The sequence below is a fragment of the Mesoplodon densirostris genome, chromosome 2 (genome assembly GCF_025265405.1).
Source record: "Mesoplodon densirostris isolate mMesDen1 chromosome 2, mMesDen1 primary haplotype, whole genome shotgun sequence".
Taxonomy (NCBI): domain Eukaryota; kingdom Metazoa; phylum Chordata; class Mammalia; order Artiodactyla; family Ziphiidae; genus Mesoplodon; species Mesoplodon densirostris.
In genome coordinates, this window is record NC_082662.1 from 136,071,803 (window position 1) to 136,089,251 (window position 17,449).

Below are 17,449 nucleotides of genomic sequence, written 5' to 3' on the forward strand. Positions count from 1 at the left end.
TTTCCAGTAGACATAAAGCCCCAAAGTATAAGTAGCCCATTTTACAAACTCTGTTAAGTTTTAGGAGGTATTTCTGCACCCACCCTTCCAATTATATCCCATTTGGGAGTTTAACGGTGAACTGAGCTCAAATGAAGAAACCCCTAGCTCAGGGTTCTTCCAGCTCTGTCATAAACGTCACCACAAGGCAGGCAGAGGCAGGGCTGGGGGTGCCGTGGGAAGATCAGAAGCATCACATGATCAGGAAAAATGACGGGGGGGCGAGCAGGAGGGGAAGAGGAAGCATGAAAGGGAAGAAAGGACAGAAGCACGGGAATGCAGTTTGCAATCTAGCAAGCAGCTAAGAAGGATTTACTGGGTCCTTTCTCCTTTCTCAGTAAGGACAACCACTATCTCCCTTGCTTGAGCCCACACTGGCTACTGGTTTCAACTGGGGTGAGTCCCCCACTAGGCTGCTTTAGCCCACACATCCCTGTATTCTCCCTAGGCCAAAAGAGATGGTTCTGGGATGACCTGGAATTCCAGTTCCTCCCAGGGTAAGTCCAGAGATACTAGGAAAGACAGACCTACAGGCCCCTCCCTGGGAAACCATGCTGAGCCACTTGGAACAGAAGTTGCATAGGACTCCTTAAAGTATCCTTGCCCTGGTGAGGAGGCGATGAGGCCGAGCTTGTCCTAATCTGAAGAGTCACAGATTCTCTTAGAGGAGCTGGTGCCATAACCCAACATCCAGCAGAGAGCAATGGACACGGGAGACTACCAGGTCAATGTGGACAATGACTAAGTGTCCTCAAGTCTTCTGGCCCAGATCTTTTCCCTACTGATGTACAAATAACCAAAAACCTAGGATGGCTTTTTCAAGCAGAAGTCACTAAATCATCACCTTTCAGTCATCCTAAGGGCCGAGAGAAAAAATGCTAATATTGGTGGTGGAGAGGGGACCTGTGGCTTTTAGCCATTACACTCTTTCTTCCCCAAGAGCACCTCACATATATCCCACATGAAGACACCTGGAGAAGGGTTGGCAGTTACAACAGCTTGCCGGAGCCTTCAGCCCTGAATATTCTAAATCTTTGGCCTTTAAAAATCTCCTCTGGAGTTTTACATTCCGTTTCTTGCCCACTCTTGGCTCAATTTTAACTCTGAATTTACAAGTAAATACTAAATTTACTTTAGTGGATCTTTGAAAGTGAATTTGCTCCTTTAATGTGAGATGATTCAGTGAGGTAAGAGAGAAGAGAAGAGGGGTGACTCATCCTTGGGTGAACAATGTAAAGAGAAAACTCTGAGCCCTACACTCTAATTCTTCTCTACCCACTTGCCCAAGGCTCCTGGCTTTGAAGGGCGGATGGGACAGAGAAAAACACTCCTGCAACCTACTCCCAATTATCCAAAGTACCAGAAAAGCAAGAGATAAGGAAGAAATGAAACGCCCAGAGCCTCACTGAGTCTCATTTCAACCAAGAATTCCCACCTACTCTCTCATTCAGCCTTTAAACACACACACACACACACACACACACACACACACACACAGCCCTTACCAAACAGCAAACCTAGCTTGCCTTCATCCCTTGCTCCATGCCACCTGTGGGCACTTTTTATCAGAGAGAAAGGGAAGTAGCCAAAAGATGAACAGGAAAGAGGAGATGAGGAAGTCAGGGGTCTGGATAATTCATGAAAAGGGTCATGAGAACTGATACACTAAATAAAAGAGGGGGTTCAGGGAGCATCCCCGGGGCCCATCACATGTGCTCGGAGCTCAGGGCCAAAGGGGAGTTACTTTGTGTCAGATGCTAAAATAGTCTATCGCCAATGATCCCATGTGTTCTCCCCTTTGTGTGTCATTTATGGGAAAATTAGGCACCAAATGGCTTCCTGAGTCACCGTTAGGATGCACTCACCAGACTCCCAAGCCCCAAAGTGAGGCACAAGATGATGAGAGAAAACAAAGTCATTTTAAAGACAATCTGAGCACAGTTGACTGTAAAAAAGTCTAACCTAATGGTGGGAAAACATCTTGTATTGCTATGCCAAAAAGCAATTATCTAGGGATTTTCTGGGGTTTTCCCTTATCCACCCTTCCATTCCCTCTCAAAAGTGAATTCTACACAAGCCTGGGTCAGCAAGACTCTTAAGGCTCTTTATGCTAATTGAGGCACTGTACTGAAAGCCCGGCTGGACCTGCTGGAATCTCACAATGTGAGAACAACTTCCGAGAAGAAATGTCAAGTCAGGAGAATAATCCAGCCACATGGCAGTGTATTTTCCATCTAGATTGGACCCTTACAGCCAGAACTGCAGTTTAGAGACTTACAACGATAAAGGCCTGGAGAATTATCATGCTCTTCCATCAACAACAGACTAATATAAAATTTGACCTTGTCCTAAACAGACCACCAAATAGAAGTGGGTCAGGGGCACAGTGACATGACAAGTGGCAGGGTCTAAACATATCTGCCACAGCATTTGGAGTGAACAGGCTTATAAAGTCATGTCCTGGAAGAAATATTAAGCATGATCCACTGTCAGCATTCCTATATTGAGGGCTAAAGAGTATGTACGTGTATGTGTGTGTGTGTGCATGTGTGTTTTAATTTTTAGAAATCAAGTCATGTATTACTCCAATTTATTTCACTGACAAAGAATTAATATCTGGTTCCCTTGGCTAACAGGGAATAGGGTGTGTGTGTGTGTGTGTGTGTGTGTGTGTGTGTGTGTGTGTGTGTGTGTGTGTGTGTGTGTGTGCGCGCGCGCGCGCATGCGCACATCCACCAAAACCCTTATCAGCAAGGGAAATACATCAGTGAGGCAGGAAAAATGTAGTAGAGCACTTTATTCCTGGAAAATAAACCTCAGTGAGTCCCACGGCATTGATCAGATTTATCTTTTCTTTCAGGTTTCGTGAGAATGCCAGGCAGACACCTAGGTGGCATGCAGGGAGCATTCTCGGTTAACTCTGCCTTTCCTACTAAACAATCCCTCATGTCACCTGAAAATGTTCCAGTGGTGATGATAAGAAAACATTCTGACTCAACTACATCCCCTAGTTCACCTTTTTCAGAGAAAACTTGCAAAAATAATTGTGAAACTATCAGATAACCTTTAAAATGCTATTTATGAGTTTATTCAGTTAAAAAAGTAAACGGCCTTTCTAGATGGTAGCAAGATGACACTCATCATGAGTGAGCCTATCGCTGTGTAAGAGCTACTGCACTGAGAAATCTTCAAGTCAGAAGCTAGAAATCAGGGAATCATAAATCTGCAGGAGAAAAGGAGACTGCCGGAGGGTGAGACAAGTTAAGAGACTTTATTTACATCTGCTCTGGTCTTGAACCCCAAAGGCAGGCTGTGATTGGTTTACTGAGCTATAGATAGTTAAAAAAAAAAATAGGATGCACTGGTATACACAGCATTGCGCATTGAACTCTATAAATATTAGCATCCAAATGTGGTAGGATTTTAAATATCCTCAGAGGACACAGCCCCAAAGGGAGCAGCCACAAAATGTTTTTTATTTCTTGCCATTTAACAATCACAATTTTGTCACGTCGAGGATAACATGCCCCAGTTTGACTCTCCCATGAACTCCACTTTTATCTCTCTGCTGCATCTCAGAAAACTGCAAGGAGTAGCGTTCTCTGGTAGAGCCGGAAAATCAGCTGCAGAGCCAGGAGACACTGCGACGTGAAAGAGCTCCTGGCCTCTTGGTTATCTTCAGGGGGTTGGAAAAGGCTGCTGTGATACCTCCTAATCCCAAACCTCTGGGAATGACAGCTTCTGTACTTCCTGATGAGCTGGACCTCTTCGGGAGTACAGTTGTTCTAGAAATCCTGAGCCATCTCCTCTCCTAGGTCCCCAAGTGTTATTTAAACAATACATGCATGTGGTATGGCTGAGGTGAGTGCTAAAATCTGTGGTCCCAGATCTGATTAAATGACCCATATGGGAATGTTACTGGCCTCATTAATGCCATGTTTCCAATGAATTAACCAGTCACAGACTTAACCAACCACAGAGGCAGAGATGTACTAAAATCTACTTTAACACTATTAAAATGCTAGAACTCAGTCAAATCTAAAGAAGTTTATATAGAAATAAGATGACTGTGACCATGAACTCCCACATTTGGGTGACTGACATCCGTTGTGTGAAAACCTGCAAAGATTCTGACAATACCAGAGGGGCCCAGTTACCTTCTTCTGTCTACTTGGAAAGGGTTAATGTACAAAGGTATGAGATTGATTCAAATGCCATCCTAACCAAAGCTTTTTTTTCTCACTTTCTTTTCCCTCAATACATTCCAGAACGATACAATGCTCTACCCAACACAAATTAAAGTTTAAATCTTGATCCTTGTGCAGAGATTGCCTTGGCAACCTCAAATTTTCTGTAACGAGAGTCACACTATAGGCAAAAAAATAAAAAAGGCATAAAATTATTTGTACAAATCAGAATTACAAACCTTTACATGAATCATCCTCAATCGGCTGTTTGAAAGCTGTTATGTCACTGAAAGTGCAAAGAAATAAAACCACTTTATCCTGTTCATTTCGAATTGGAGCAATTTTCACAAAGAACCACACAGGTGTCCCTGAAAGAAATACCAAAAGGTTGGTCAGTAATTTGTATTCTCATTTGAGGGGCTATGGAAGTAAAGACTTGGGAATGAATAGGTACAAATATTAGTTCATTTTTAGAAGCATTTCATTCCTTCAGGGACTGGGTTTTACACCATTAATTTTTCCTCTTGCTGGAATAAAAACTTTCATAGTAACTACTCAGTGGGGAGTTTTCTCCTGTTCAAATAATTTTGTAAGTGCAGACTTCTTAACCCTTGTAAAATGATTAGAAAATGGGTTGAAAATCCCTCCCGATCTAAGGTACAGAGACCTAAAGACTTACCTTAGACCATGTAGTGAACAAGTAAAGAGTAGGGGCCAGTTTGGGTATTGCCAGCCATGGCCGGCCGACCACTAAACTCAAATTTCCATTGCTAAAAGCTCCCAGTGCCAAAATTCAGCTTGGTAATCCATCAATTTGGCTCAATGGACCATGGGCTAGAAACTATGTTTCTAAATCTCTCTCCCCAGAATAAAAATCCCAAAGGTCCTATACAATGGCAAATAAGGACACACTGAGGAAGGAAAAGAATCACCACAATGATTCTCCTCGCAAGGGCTCCCCCAGAAAGGGAGTTTCCAGGTGGGTTTCAGCTGTGAATACTTAGTGCTTTAGGAAGCTCAATGAATGTTTCAACTTCCAATCCTTGCTCCTGAGCTAAACTGGGGGCTAAATGAGCTCTTCCAAAGCACTGCCCTAAACCACAGAAGGAGAAGGTGGGCAGGGCTCATCTGACTGACTTCTCAGAGAGGTAACCCACTCAGGTATCTATGGAAAAATATCTGCACAAAGTCAGTCTCTGGCTTCCAAAAACAAAAACAAAAAACAAAAAAAAAAAAGGAAAAGAAACAGATGTTTTCTATCTATTGAGGACATCACAGCAAGAGCTATCAATCTCTTCTGTGATACAAAATTAAATAGGGCACAAAGCAATGGTGTGTTCACCCCATCTTGTTCTTGTATCCCCGTTCCTAAAACAGCATCTGGCATATAAGAACTTAATAACTATTTGTTGAATTTTGCATAACCGGGATAATGTTTTACATACTATTTTATAACCATTTTCAAATTAAAATACAGTAAATATTTCCCCATGTTGTTAAGTATTAGAGAAGCTTTCTATGTACCAGGTGCTGTGCTCAGCATTTTACATATTTTATTTTAGGAGATAGCAAGCAAACAACTCACTGAATATTGGAGATGGAAATAGATCCCCAAAAGGTCACCTGGGTCTCTCTGTCTGCAATCACATCAAACTCTATACTATACAAGGACAGAGAGACATCTCTGATTAACATTAGGATTAACCAATTTTACTTAACAACTACAAGATTATATACCTGACTATACCACTTATTCATATGTAAGTATGAATAACCCCACAATGTACAAACAGGCAGCAAACGGATCAGATAGGAATACGTTCTCCTTAAATCTTGATTATCTATATATTCATCCACAGTTAATTTTAAACCTCTATCCACTTCCCCTTCCCCTTTTAGCTGCTGGTTTCTGGGTACTCTTTGAAGACAAATACATTATAGTGTCACCCTAAGAAAAATGTGTTTTGAAAAGAAAATCCACCTTACAAAAATCAGGGGAATCCCCTGGTGGTCCAGTGGTTAGGACTCTGCACTTTCACTGCCGAGGCCTTGGGTTTGATCCCTGGTCGGGGAACTAAGATCCCACAAGCTGACTGGCGCGGCCAAAAAAATTTTTAAAAAATCACACGCAGTGTTCCAAAATCAAAAAGAATATGGTCTCTGAGTTATCCACTGTTTTTGGAAGGTCTGTGTTACTATTCCTCCCAGTATCCTCCTCAGAACCTGTAGTGGGTTTTAAACCACTTTCAATTAAGCAACAGAAAACTCAAAAGAAAGCATCACACCAATCGAGCCCACGTACCCACAGCTCTCAGTTGTATCCTAGCTGGTAAGACAAAAAGAGGAAAAAAATCTTTTCTTTTTGCTCTAAAGAAAACTAAGCAATATTCTCTCAGCTGGGTAAACAAGAAAGCACTCCATATTTACCAAACTAGTAATAAATCAGAAGAGAGGCCCCCCACTCATGTTGTCTAACACCAGGAGCCTCGTCTTGCTGCAATCCCCAGAACCATCCCCTTCACAGCTGCCACGTATGGGCCATCCCCTGTGCTGTACCAGCTGGGCCTGATATCTGTGAACTTGTTCCACTTGGGACAGTGCCATCTAATCTTTATGACTACTAGGACTGATGACACTAACCCCCATCTCCCAGATCACAAGAACTACTGTATTTGTCATATTGGGAGGCCTTTTTCATTTTACCATAGTTCAAGCTCTCCGTGAACTTTCCTCCATTTCAACAGGTCAATCTGTTTAAAGCTATGTGCCTCTCTCCACCACACTGTGCCCATTGCTTCCTTCCAGAAATGTTCCCTGACTGAATGCATGTTACTCTGATCATTCCGTTTCAATATCTTAATATGTTTCTTGTGCCAAAAATTCATAGAGTCAGTATGTATTACTTTAAGAGTTCCTCGCCGGCTGATCACTTGGGCTTGTTGAGGGTAGGAACCTCTTTTCTCCTGCTGGCGTTTCCTCGTGGAGGGACATCTTTCAGTGTAACACTCCAGGCCTTTCCCCTGGGTTGGCAATTTGGGGGACAAGAATTGGACATGTGTAGCCTGGCCACTTCTCCTCCTCTGCTTAGAGATTAGTGTGCATTCCGCTCTACTTCCCCATTCTATAAATGTTAAGGGAGAAGTCAAAGGGCAGGGGGGATGGGTGGTAGGAGGAGAAGCCTGTGGTTCTCCGGTGTTACCTGGGTTGGGTGGGTAAGTCTGATTCTAGGATTCACTTTTAGAAACTCATCTGCCCACAGATATAAACTACATTTTCTAGGATCTGCTTTACTAGTCATAAAGATGGTATTTTAACCTCCATTTGCCTGATTCCTGTATCTCTCCCAATTGTTTCTGACCACAGGCAGGAAAAGAAAGTGCTATGTATTGGGTCCCTTCAAAGCTTAACACTTGAAGACTATTTCTGTAAATAATTCATAATGCACTCCAAGGGCAGGAGAACTGATCTACTCCCTCTGTCTGATGGTCCAGCACCCCTATTCCAATGGCATCCAATGCAGTGCTACCCATGGGGCATCACATAGACCATTATGATGCTCAACCCCAGGAGGCACCGGCCTGCAGTGGTGAAACTCAACAAGCTCTAGGAATGCTTGCTGAGTTTCAAAGAAATAAATCCTACTTCCAGTGTCTTCACAGTTACTCAGACCTGCCTCTCTCCCAAATTGTCACACCCAAACAATCTAGGAATGAAGAATGGGTTTAAATTTTCATTTCTGAAATTATTCCAAAAAAGACTATGAGTCCCTCTTAGATAGCACAGAGCAGTCATTTCAACCTTTCGCTTTTTAAGAGCGAAGCGTTTATAACTAATGAAACATTACTCAAAGTCTCAGTATATGAAACAGTTCCTTCAAGAAAACATGAACCATTCAGAGCCCAGAGCCCCACCCACCCAGTTTCCCTTACACCCCTCTGGATGCACCCAGGGATATTCAGGAACCCTTTGGCTCCATTCAAATGAAGACCTGCCCGGGGGCAGATGCCCGAGCAGTTGGCTTCTGGGAACCTCTCCTACAGCCCAGATTCTGCAGCAGCATCCATTCCATCAGGATAAAAGAGAGACAATGAATGCACAAATATTCACACACACATACACACACACACACAAAATCAGGAAGAGGTTAAAATTCTGGGAAAAGCCAAGAAAAGCAAGTACTTAATGCCCTGTTTCTGCAAAAAAGAACAAAGGGTCAATGATAAATTTTCTATTAAAGGCAGATCAATACACAAATCCAGGAGAAACACATCCTACTGATGGCAAAGGCTGCAGCTCTCTCCTGTATGAGGATGCCCAGTAGAAGGGGAGTTCCAGGTCAGGCTCCTCCTTCTGGTCACTCTGTGATGGTCATCCCTTATGTAGCTCCCTTGGGTTATGCAGTAATGAACCTGACAACCTATCCTGGCTATAGGGTTTCTCAACCACAGCCGTCAGATAACAAAACAGCAAGGCTCAGGTGTATGAGAGAATTTTTGGCCTCCTACCCTGGACCTCCTCCCAGGTACTCTCTAGAGCCAGGCATCCAGGCCACATTTGACAGCAACAGAATTGACCAAGCCACTGTGATTGGCTCTTGAGAAGGGTTGCATGTGCTGGGCCATTCCGATGGGTCCAGAAACTAGACTAGAGAATGGCAGTCAGCCCTAGGAAACAGACCAATAGGATTTGAGTCAACTTTATTGAGACAAATGACAAGTGTAGACAGGATGAGAGAGCATGAGGGGGGAAGTAGTGACCACTGGCCATTAGAACATCTGATTCAGAATCCCAAGCCCTGCGTTTGAGCCCTATCTCTTCATTTATTTTATGTCTTGGCCACACCACTTTAACTTCTCTCATAATCCGTTTCCTTATTTGTAAAATGGGAATAATAGACCTACTTTAGACTAAGTTAAAATGTACGATGATACACAGATATTTAAAACTATTACTTTCCTTTATTCTTTCCTTTTAAATTCTTTACCTATAAGCTTAAAATGTTCAATCTCACTTCACAGGGGTGTTCGTATGACTTTAAAAGAGAATGTAGGGCTTCCCTGGTGGCGCAGTGGTTGAGAGTCCGCCTGCCGATGCAGGGGACATGGGTTCGTGACCTGGTCCGGGAAGATCCCACATGCCGCGGAGCGGCTAGGCCCGGGAGCCATGGCCGCTGAGCCTGCATGTCTGGAGCCTGTGCTCCGCAACGGGAGAGGCTACAACAGTGAGAGGCCCCAACAGTGAGAGGCCCGCGTACCGCAAAAAAAAAAAAAGAGAGAGAATGTATCTTAAGGTGTTTAATGAAACTCCAAAGCTGCCTCCACCTGTTCGTAAAGAAAAGGGCCAGTCTCAACCATAACAAGGGAAAAGGTAGAAAATTCAATGCTTAAGCCTCCATGTAATTTAATTGAAGGACAAAAAACAAAACCTCAATAAATGGAGAGAGTTACACTGTTTGTAGATTAAAAGAATCAATTCTGTAAGATGTCAAACCTCCCTTTTTAATATATAAATTTAATGCAATTTCAATCAGAATCTCAATTGTTCCTTTTTTCATTTGTTTTTCTCAGAGCTTGATGAATGACATTCAATTCAAATAGAAAAGTAAAGGTAGAAGAACAGCCAAGAAATTTTTGAAGAGAAAATGTATGACAGGGACTACCTACTATAGTAACTAGGAGCCATTGTCAATGACTCTAAAACAAGCAATAATGAAGACAATAATATCATTTACTGAGTGCTTCCAGCGGGGCCAAACCCTGATACATCATGGTTTACCTTTCACAAAAACTCTGTGAAGTGGAATTGCTACTGTGACATTATCCCCAATTTAAATATGGACAACCCAAGTGGGAAAGCATTTTAACTAAACTCACATAGCCAATAAGTTACACAAGGAAAAAGAGGAGAGACACAAACCCATGAAATGTGTGAGAACTTAGCATATTTAAAAAGAGCATTTCAAATTGGAAAGAAAGAGCTGGATGATAATAAATAGTGCTCTAAAAGTAACAGAAGGAAAAATGGAAGAATATTTTTATTATTTAGGTAAGGAGAAGAGCTTCCTAAGTATTATATAAAGGTCAGAACCATAAAGGAAAAGACTGAGAAACATTTTTTACTTCTATATGGTATTTAAAAAGTCTTTAATTAAAGAGAAAAAATTTTAATAGGCAAAATTGTTTTCAATATGTGTGTGATTTAGGATCAATACCCCTCACATGTAAGCAGCTTCTAGTACTGAATAAGTAAAACACAATCTGTTGGTAAAATAGGCAAAAGATGACTGTTTCCTATTAGATTTGTCTTCACAACAGATTGTCACCTCCTCAAAGGCAGAGTCGGTTTCTTATATGTGGATCTCTTTGGCTCAAACCCACAGGCCTGCAGTAGGTAATCAATAAGGACTTAGCCGGCAGCTTCTCTTGCTCTAAGCTGCCTTTCCCTGGGCTTCTCTGCTGGAAAAGCTGATCCACAGCTCCCAAACCAGGGCCCCCAGCCACACCATGAATTGTGGAGTCAGTCAAATGCTGGGGGTTGTTATCCAGAGGGTGGACTGATTTCACTCAGGGCTGATACTTCTTAACTTTCTTGTTCGAAAAATAGAAAAACTAATTGGCCAGCCCAAAAGTGGCCACCTAAATATTTGCTGAATGAGTTCATGAATGATGACTGTCATTGATATAAGAAAATTATCCAGCATACTGAGAATGAGTTAAGTCAAAATACAAAATATATAGCAATTCCAAAATGTCCAGGTTTACTGGTCAGACTGGCCAATAGATAGAAAGAAACCTTTCAAATAAGCCAGTCTCCAAGATAGGTAATAGTATTACACACATTCATTCCAAAACACACCATGAAGCCTTCTGCTAATTACTTCCAACTCCCCAAAAGGTAAAATAAACATGAATGCCTATCACTAGCGGATCCTTTCTACAAAGTTATCCTTGTAAATACTAAAGAATGGGAGGGGGGAGAATCAAAGCAATTTATTAAGAGTTTATAAAGAAAATCAATAAGAAAATCACAAGAATTAAATAGAACATATGGGCAAAGAATCTGAACAATTAACATAAAAAAGTAATTTTAAATGGATATTAAATAGGAAAAATACTTCACTCTCACTAGCATTAAAAATACTCATTAAACAAAAAAATGTAATTATAGGCAATCTGTTGGGTGCTAGAGCAATTCAATGAGTCAGACACTCACAGTCTGCAAGTGAACTTGGAAATGCGTTCAATTCTGGAACACAATTTGGCAAAATGTCTCAGGAACCTTGGTTCACATTCTTTAACACAGTAATTTTCAACTTCTAGGAAATATTTCAGAATGTCGACTAATATCTTTGCATGAAGATCTTCACCTCAACATTATATTTAATCAAAATTTAAAGAAAATTTAAAGCCTCATAAATATCCAACAATAAAGGAAGTGCTTATAAAATTCCTTCTAAATTATATTTATGGGGAATTTTAATGATAAGGATATTTTTATGATAAAAAATTAAATAAATGTACAATTTCAAATTGCATACATGTCAAAGTCTCAAATATGTAACATGTGCAAGACAAAACACCAAAATGTTAATAGGATGGTAGTATTTCTCCAAGTCTTTGAGTCTTTAGGGTGATTGATTTTCTTCTTTAAGCCTTCATACGTGTTCTCCATAGTAAAAATGCATTAATTTAAAAAATCAGAGAAAAAAGAAAAAACCTTCCTTTAAATGATGACATTTCACATTTTAAAATCTCAAATGGGGTGACATTTCCCCCACGGGACTCCATACTGCTTTAAAATGCTGAAAGTTTCAATCTATTGAACTACAAATTGTGAAAGTAGAAGCAAACCTGCCTCCTCCTCTCTCTCTTCCCATCCATCTCTGTTCAGTCTGCTCCTCCCGGGCCAGCTGGTCAGTTCAGCCCCACAAGGCTTGCTCCTTGGCTCCGAAGCCCTCACTCTGAATCACATACTCTTGGGTCACTCATCTGTTTCTTTGTAACTGTCAAGTTCCTTTCAAAGTCACTCAGCAAACATGTGCCGAGCGCCTCCTCTGGGCTGGGCTGTGTTCTAGACACCTGCCAGTCAGTGGGCTCCACTGGCAAGTCCCTAGGCTCAGCCTCCTCCCATTTCCCCATTTCCTCCCATTTCACACCTCTCCTTCTCAGCTGCCTCTTCCCCACCGCTCCCCCAGCAGGCCACAATCATCTTGCCACCGTGGTGATTCCTAACAGGTCTCCCACCTCTGATCTCCTACGATGCATTCCATCTCCACTCTCTAATGGAGTCAACTTTCTGAAATGAAAATCTTCTTATTACACACTTAACCCTGCTTAAAACCACTCAACGCCTCTCACGCCACCCTCTGTCCCCACCACCTCTGCTCTTAAGACAAATTCTAAACTCTTTAACGTGGCTGCGTGATCGGCCCTTCTCAACCTCTCCAGCTACACTGGTGACCCATGCATTTACAGATTGATTTAATTACTCCAGGAGTTCAGGTGGAACACCTTCTGGGTCAAGCACTGTGCTGGGTGCAGGGGATCCAGCCGGGTATAGACGCACCCTGTAGGCATGGAAGTCAGCCTTCACTGCAGCTGCTTTCTGTCCTTGCTACTCAGAGTGGGATTCTTGGACCAGCAGCATTAGCATCACCTGGAGCAGAATCTTGGGCCCTTCTGCAGACCTACTGAATACAAGTATACACTTTTTTTGATTTGCAGGTGATGTTATATATCCCATCAAAGTCTGAGGAGCCCTGCTTTGCGTCTCTTCAAATGTCAGTGCTGCTCTCCCCTATTGCCCTCTCCGCGTGCCTTTCATCATCCTGGGATACTCTTTGCCCTTCTCTCTGCCTAACTCCCCACTATCCTTCAGTCTCTGCATGAATTTCCTGCCTGCTAGGAAGACTTCCTTCCCTGACCTCCTAAGTTAGGGTGAAGGGACACCCCACCATGTGCTGTCACCATCAAAACACTTAGAGCTCTATACTGTGATCCTCGACCCCTGCAAACGCTGTGGGAGCAGAAGCTGGGTCTGTCTTTTCGTAACCGCATTCCTAGGAGCAAGCCTAATGTCTGACAGAGTATAGTCAGACCTCGCTTTATTGTGCTTCACAGACACCACATTTTTTTTTAACAGGTTGAAGGTCTGTAGCAACCCTGCATTGAGCAAGTCTATTGGCGCCATTTTTCCAACAGCATTTGTTCACTTCATGTCTCTGTGTCACATTTTGGTAATTCTCACAATATTTCAAACCCTCTACAGCAAAAAGATTACAACTCACTGAAGGCTCATATGATGGTTAGCATTTTTTAGCAAACAATTAATTGATTTTAATTAAGGCATACACATTGGTTTTTTATAGACATAATGCTACTGCACACTTAATAGACAGTTATGTTTACAGTATACCACTATAACAACTTTTATATGCACTGGAAAACCAAAAAATTTGTGGAACCGAACCTACAATATCTCTGAGGTATGCCTGTAGTTGGTCAATAAAAAGCCATTAACAAAAACATAGAATTTGGTGCAACTGTAAAATACCCAGGCTTAAAAAATAATTTAAAGTTTCTAAATTCCTCAGGTGAGGGTGGATTTGGAGGAGTTGGGGACAGTGAACAGGTTCCTAGGAAGAAACCAACACTATCTGCATCCATTTCTGCTCAATGTTTTATGTACAGGCTTAGCCTTGGACGAAACCCCTGCCAGCCCACTGGACATCCTTGTGTAAATTAGAAAGAGAAGTTCCTCCCTCAGCACAGATGCAATTCTAGGCCAGGTTGCACTGAGGGCCTAGCAATCAAACTGGTTTCTGGTTGCCCCCATGCAGGGTATAGCCTGCACCACCATATGTGGTGGCCCTGCCTTGTGCCCCAACTAAAACCAACCCAGTCTGGAAAGAACAGCCATGGAGCAAGCACTGGAAACCAGGTCCTGGCTCTGCATGACCTCGGGTGAGGAATTTACCTTGTTATACAATGGAGATAAGTAACGTCAGCCATGACTACTTCACAGGGCTCTCTCAACATTTTTAAATAGAGTGGCGTCATACCTTCCACAGAGTGTATTTTCTAAAATCAAAGGGTAAGGAAGAAGTTGCATATGACCACAGTTGCTCTTGAGAATGCCTTCGCATCACTCATGAAGTAGAGTCCATGCCCAGGCTGACATGCCACTCTGGAGACTGGCATGCGTCTCTCTCAATAGGTCCCTCACAACCTCCAGGGAGGGAAGAGATGCCGATTCTTTGGTAAAAACATCAGTTGAACTGACTGGCTTCCATGCCTAGGCCATGTCTACCTAATGTACAGAACCGGAAATACCAGAATCACCCTCAGTGCGATGAGATACTCACAATACGAGGCCTTCAGCCCCCGAGGCAGCTGAGGGAACAGCAGATTCCCCCCTGCCATCTCATACTCACTCTGGGGTACATGCCCACTGAAGAGAATAGCAAGTGGAATCACTAATTCAGTTTTAATTATGTTTCCCTCTCTCTCCCTTTTATGCCCAACATGTGTAGTTGACTTTGAGCAAGTTAAATGCATAGTCTAATGAAGCTTGAAAACTCTGAAGCAAAATATAAATGCAAGGCATTATCTTTGTGATACGCCTACCTGATTAGCAGTCTGTGACGTGGGGAAATCCACACTGTTCAGGACACAAAGCTACCAGTGTGGGAAACCTTTAACTCACTCCCTTAGCTCTGGGCACACGGGCAGACCCCTCCTCCCATGCGAAGGCACTGCTGGCATGCTCCTGGGGACAGCTGTTGCTTTGAGTTGTGTCCCCCATAGAGGAAGGGCTGGCACAGAGCCAGTCACAAGTCTTTCACCTCATTCCTCTCAGGCCTATTTGGCAAAATGTCTCAGGGTAGGAACTAGGGTAGGTCTCGAGGTAGGAACTAGACCTACTGGCTGAGGAGGTGAAATGGAGCAAGGCAGCAACTCTAGTACGAAAGCGCAGGACCAACCCTCTCAGAGTTGCTGATGCCCAAAGCTAATCTCTCAGCTCAGAGTCTGCACTGGCCAGCAAGCAAAGAGTCCTCTCGGTTGCCTGCACCAACACTCCAGACTGAAAAAAAAGTCCCAGCTCCTTCCAGATAAAAGCCACATGTGCTCACTGCTTTCTAGAGCAAAACATATCATCCTGAACGCCACCAAAATAAACACTTATCCTAACGCGCTACCTGGGCCACTCTGGAAATATTCTAGTGAACCAATGACCTACTTAGTTCAATCCCACATATAAAGAACAGGATTCCTTACGACCAAATAGTGTTTTTAAAAACCAAGCACTTGGGCTTCCCTGGTGGCGCAGTAGATAAGAATCTGCCTGCCAATGCAGGGGACATGGGTTCGAGCCCTGGTCCGGGAAGATCCCACATGCCGTGGGGCAACTAAGCCCATACGCCACAACTACTGAGCCTGTGCTCTAGAGCCCACGAGCCACAACTACTGAAGCCCGCGTGCCACAACTACTGAAGCCTGCGTGCCGAGAGCCCATGCTCTGCAACAGAAGAAGCCAGAGAAGCCCTTGCACTGCAACAAAGAGTAGCCCCCACTCGATGCAACTAGAGAAAAGCCCGCGCACAGCAACGAAGACCCAACACAGCCAAAAATAAAAAAATAAATAAAAATTAAATTAAATTTAAAAAACAAAGCACCCTTCAACACCTCTGCAGCCCTGCTACGGGTATGTATCCATACAGGCCACTTTCCATACTTCCAATACAATTAATCTCCATTCAACAGGAAACTGCTAAGAGAAAGCAAGTTCTATACTTGTGTATAGCTATTGACCTAGATTCTTCATTAATATACTTGTGAAAGTTATTATACACAAAACAAATACAAATTAACAATACATTTTGACTAACAGTGATTACAGTATTAATTTGATTAATACTGTCTCTGACAGAAAACTGGGGTCACCAGGGAGACAAAATTTTATTTAGAAACTCTTATTTGGGCATCTACTGGTGTTACCCGCTGTGCTAAGTGCTATAGGGAGATAGATACAAATGTGAACTGGACAGAGATTCTAACCCACCTCCTCCCTTCCCACCTAAGAAGCCTTAAAGTCTACAAGTGCCTTAGGCCAACAACTCAACATAAGGAAACCAATAGGAAAAACACTAACTCTGGGCAGAAAAGAGATCAAGAAGTCTTAATTGGTTAGTGACAAGTACAAATGCTCCTGTGAAGAACTGTAACTCATCAATCCATACCATTTACCCCAACATACACACTGGCTTCAAGGAACAACATTTAGCTGATGGGAGAAAAGAAAACCTAAGACAGCAACAGAGAAAGAGGAGATATTTTACTCTTCCAAGCATATCAAGTTATGGTTCAGAATGGTCTGAATACTCACTGTTCTTCTTGTACATCAAAATTTCAAAGGAATTCATCTCATAGTTCTCAAATGTTTGCCGCACCTTTTCAATGGTGTCTTTATCAGTCAGCTCCCCGTACATAAAACTGCAAAGCAACCAAACAGCCCAAGTTAGATGAACAAGTATTTATTATTCTACAAGCATCTGTTAAATACCTGCTCTACACCCAGCACTGTGCTATGCACTGTGGAACACACACACACACACACACACACAGAAAACATTTGTTCAATCAAAAACGATTTACTGATTGAGCTGGAATCAAGACTCCGTCCCTGTCCCCCCAAAACTGACAGTCTAATGAGACACACTAGAAAACAGTAGATCAGAAAACAGTAGATTAGAGAACAGTATGACCAACACATGAGGAATTACAACACTAAGAATAGGCACAGAGTACTGTCTGGGTGGTCAGAAAAGGCTTCCCAGAGGCAAGAACAAAAGAGATCTAAAGAGCAGGTGGAAATCTGCTGAGAAAAGGAGGGAAAGGAACATTCTAGGCAAAAGATAAGCATGTGCCAAGGCACAGAGGTGAGAGGAAGGTTAATTCTGGAACCTGAATACGGTTCAGTTCCGTATGTCTGGAATGTAGACAGTAAGGGGAAAATTAGCAACAGGTAATATGGAGAGGTAAGCAGGGGTCAGATCATGGAGGAGATCATGGCATTACAGGTCAGGTGAAGTCATTTAAACTTTATCCTGAAAGCAATGCAGGGAGGGCCACTGGAGGGTTTCAGGCAAAAGAGTTACGTAATGAGATCTGCATTTTAGAGACACAACTCTGAGAGATGTCCTGAGAAGGATGGCAGAATAAATC

At 42.6% G+C, this 17,449-nt stretch overlaps 1 protein-coding gene across 2 annotated transcripts in view; it reads right to left on the bottom strand.

The window, feature by feature from the left end:
* KCNH1 (potassium voltage-gated channel subfamily H member 1) overlaps nucleotides 1-17,449 on the bottom strand; it is a 420,384-nt gene that overhangs the window by 369,897 nt on the left and 33,038 nt on the right. For both annotated transcript variants that reach the window (XM_060088399.1, XM_060088398.1), the window contains exons 3-4: nucleotides 16,611-16,717; nucleotides 4,466-4,594 (exon numbers count right to left, since the gene is read on the bottom strand). In XM_060088399.1, coding sequence (XP_059944382.1) covers nucleotides 4,466-4,594; nucleotides 16,611-16,717 — 236 coding nt within the window. The remainder of the gene's footprint in view (nucleotides 1-4,465; nucleotides 4,595-16,610; nucleotides 16,718-17,449) is intronic.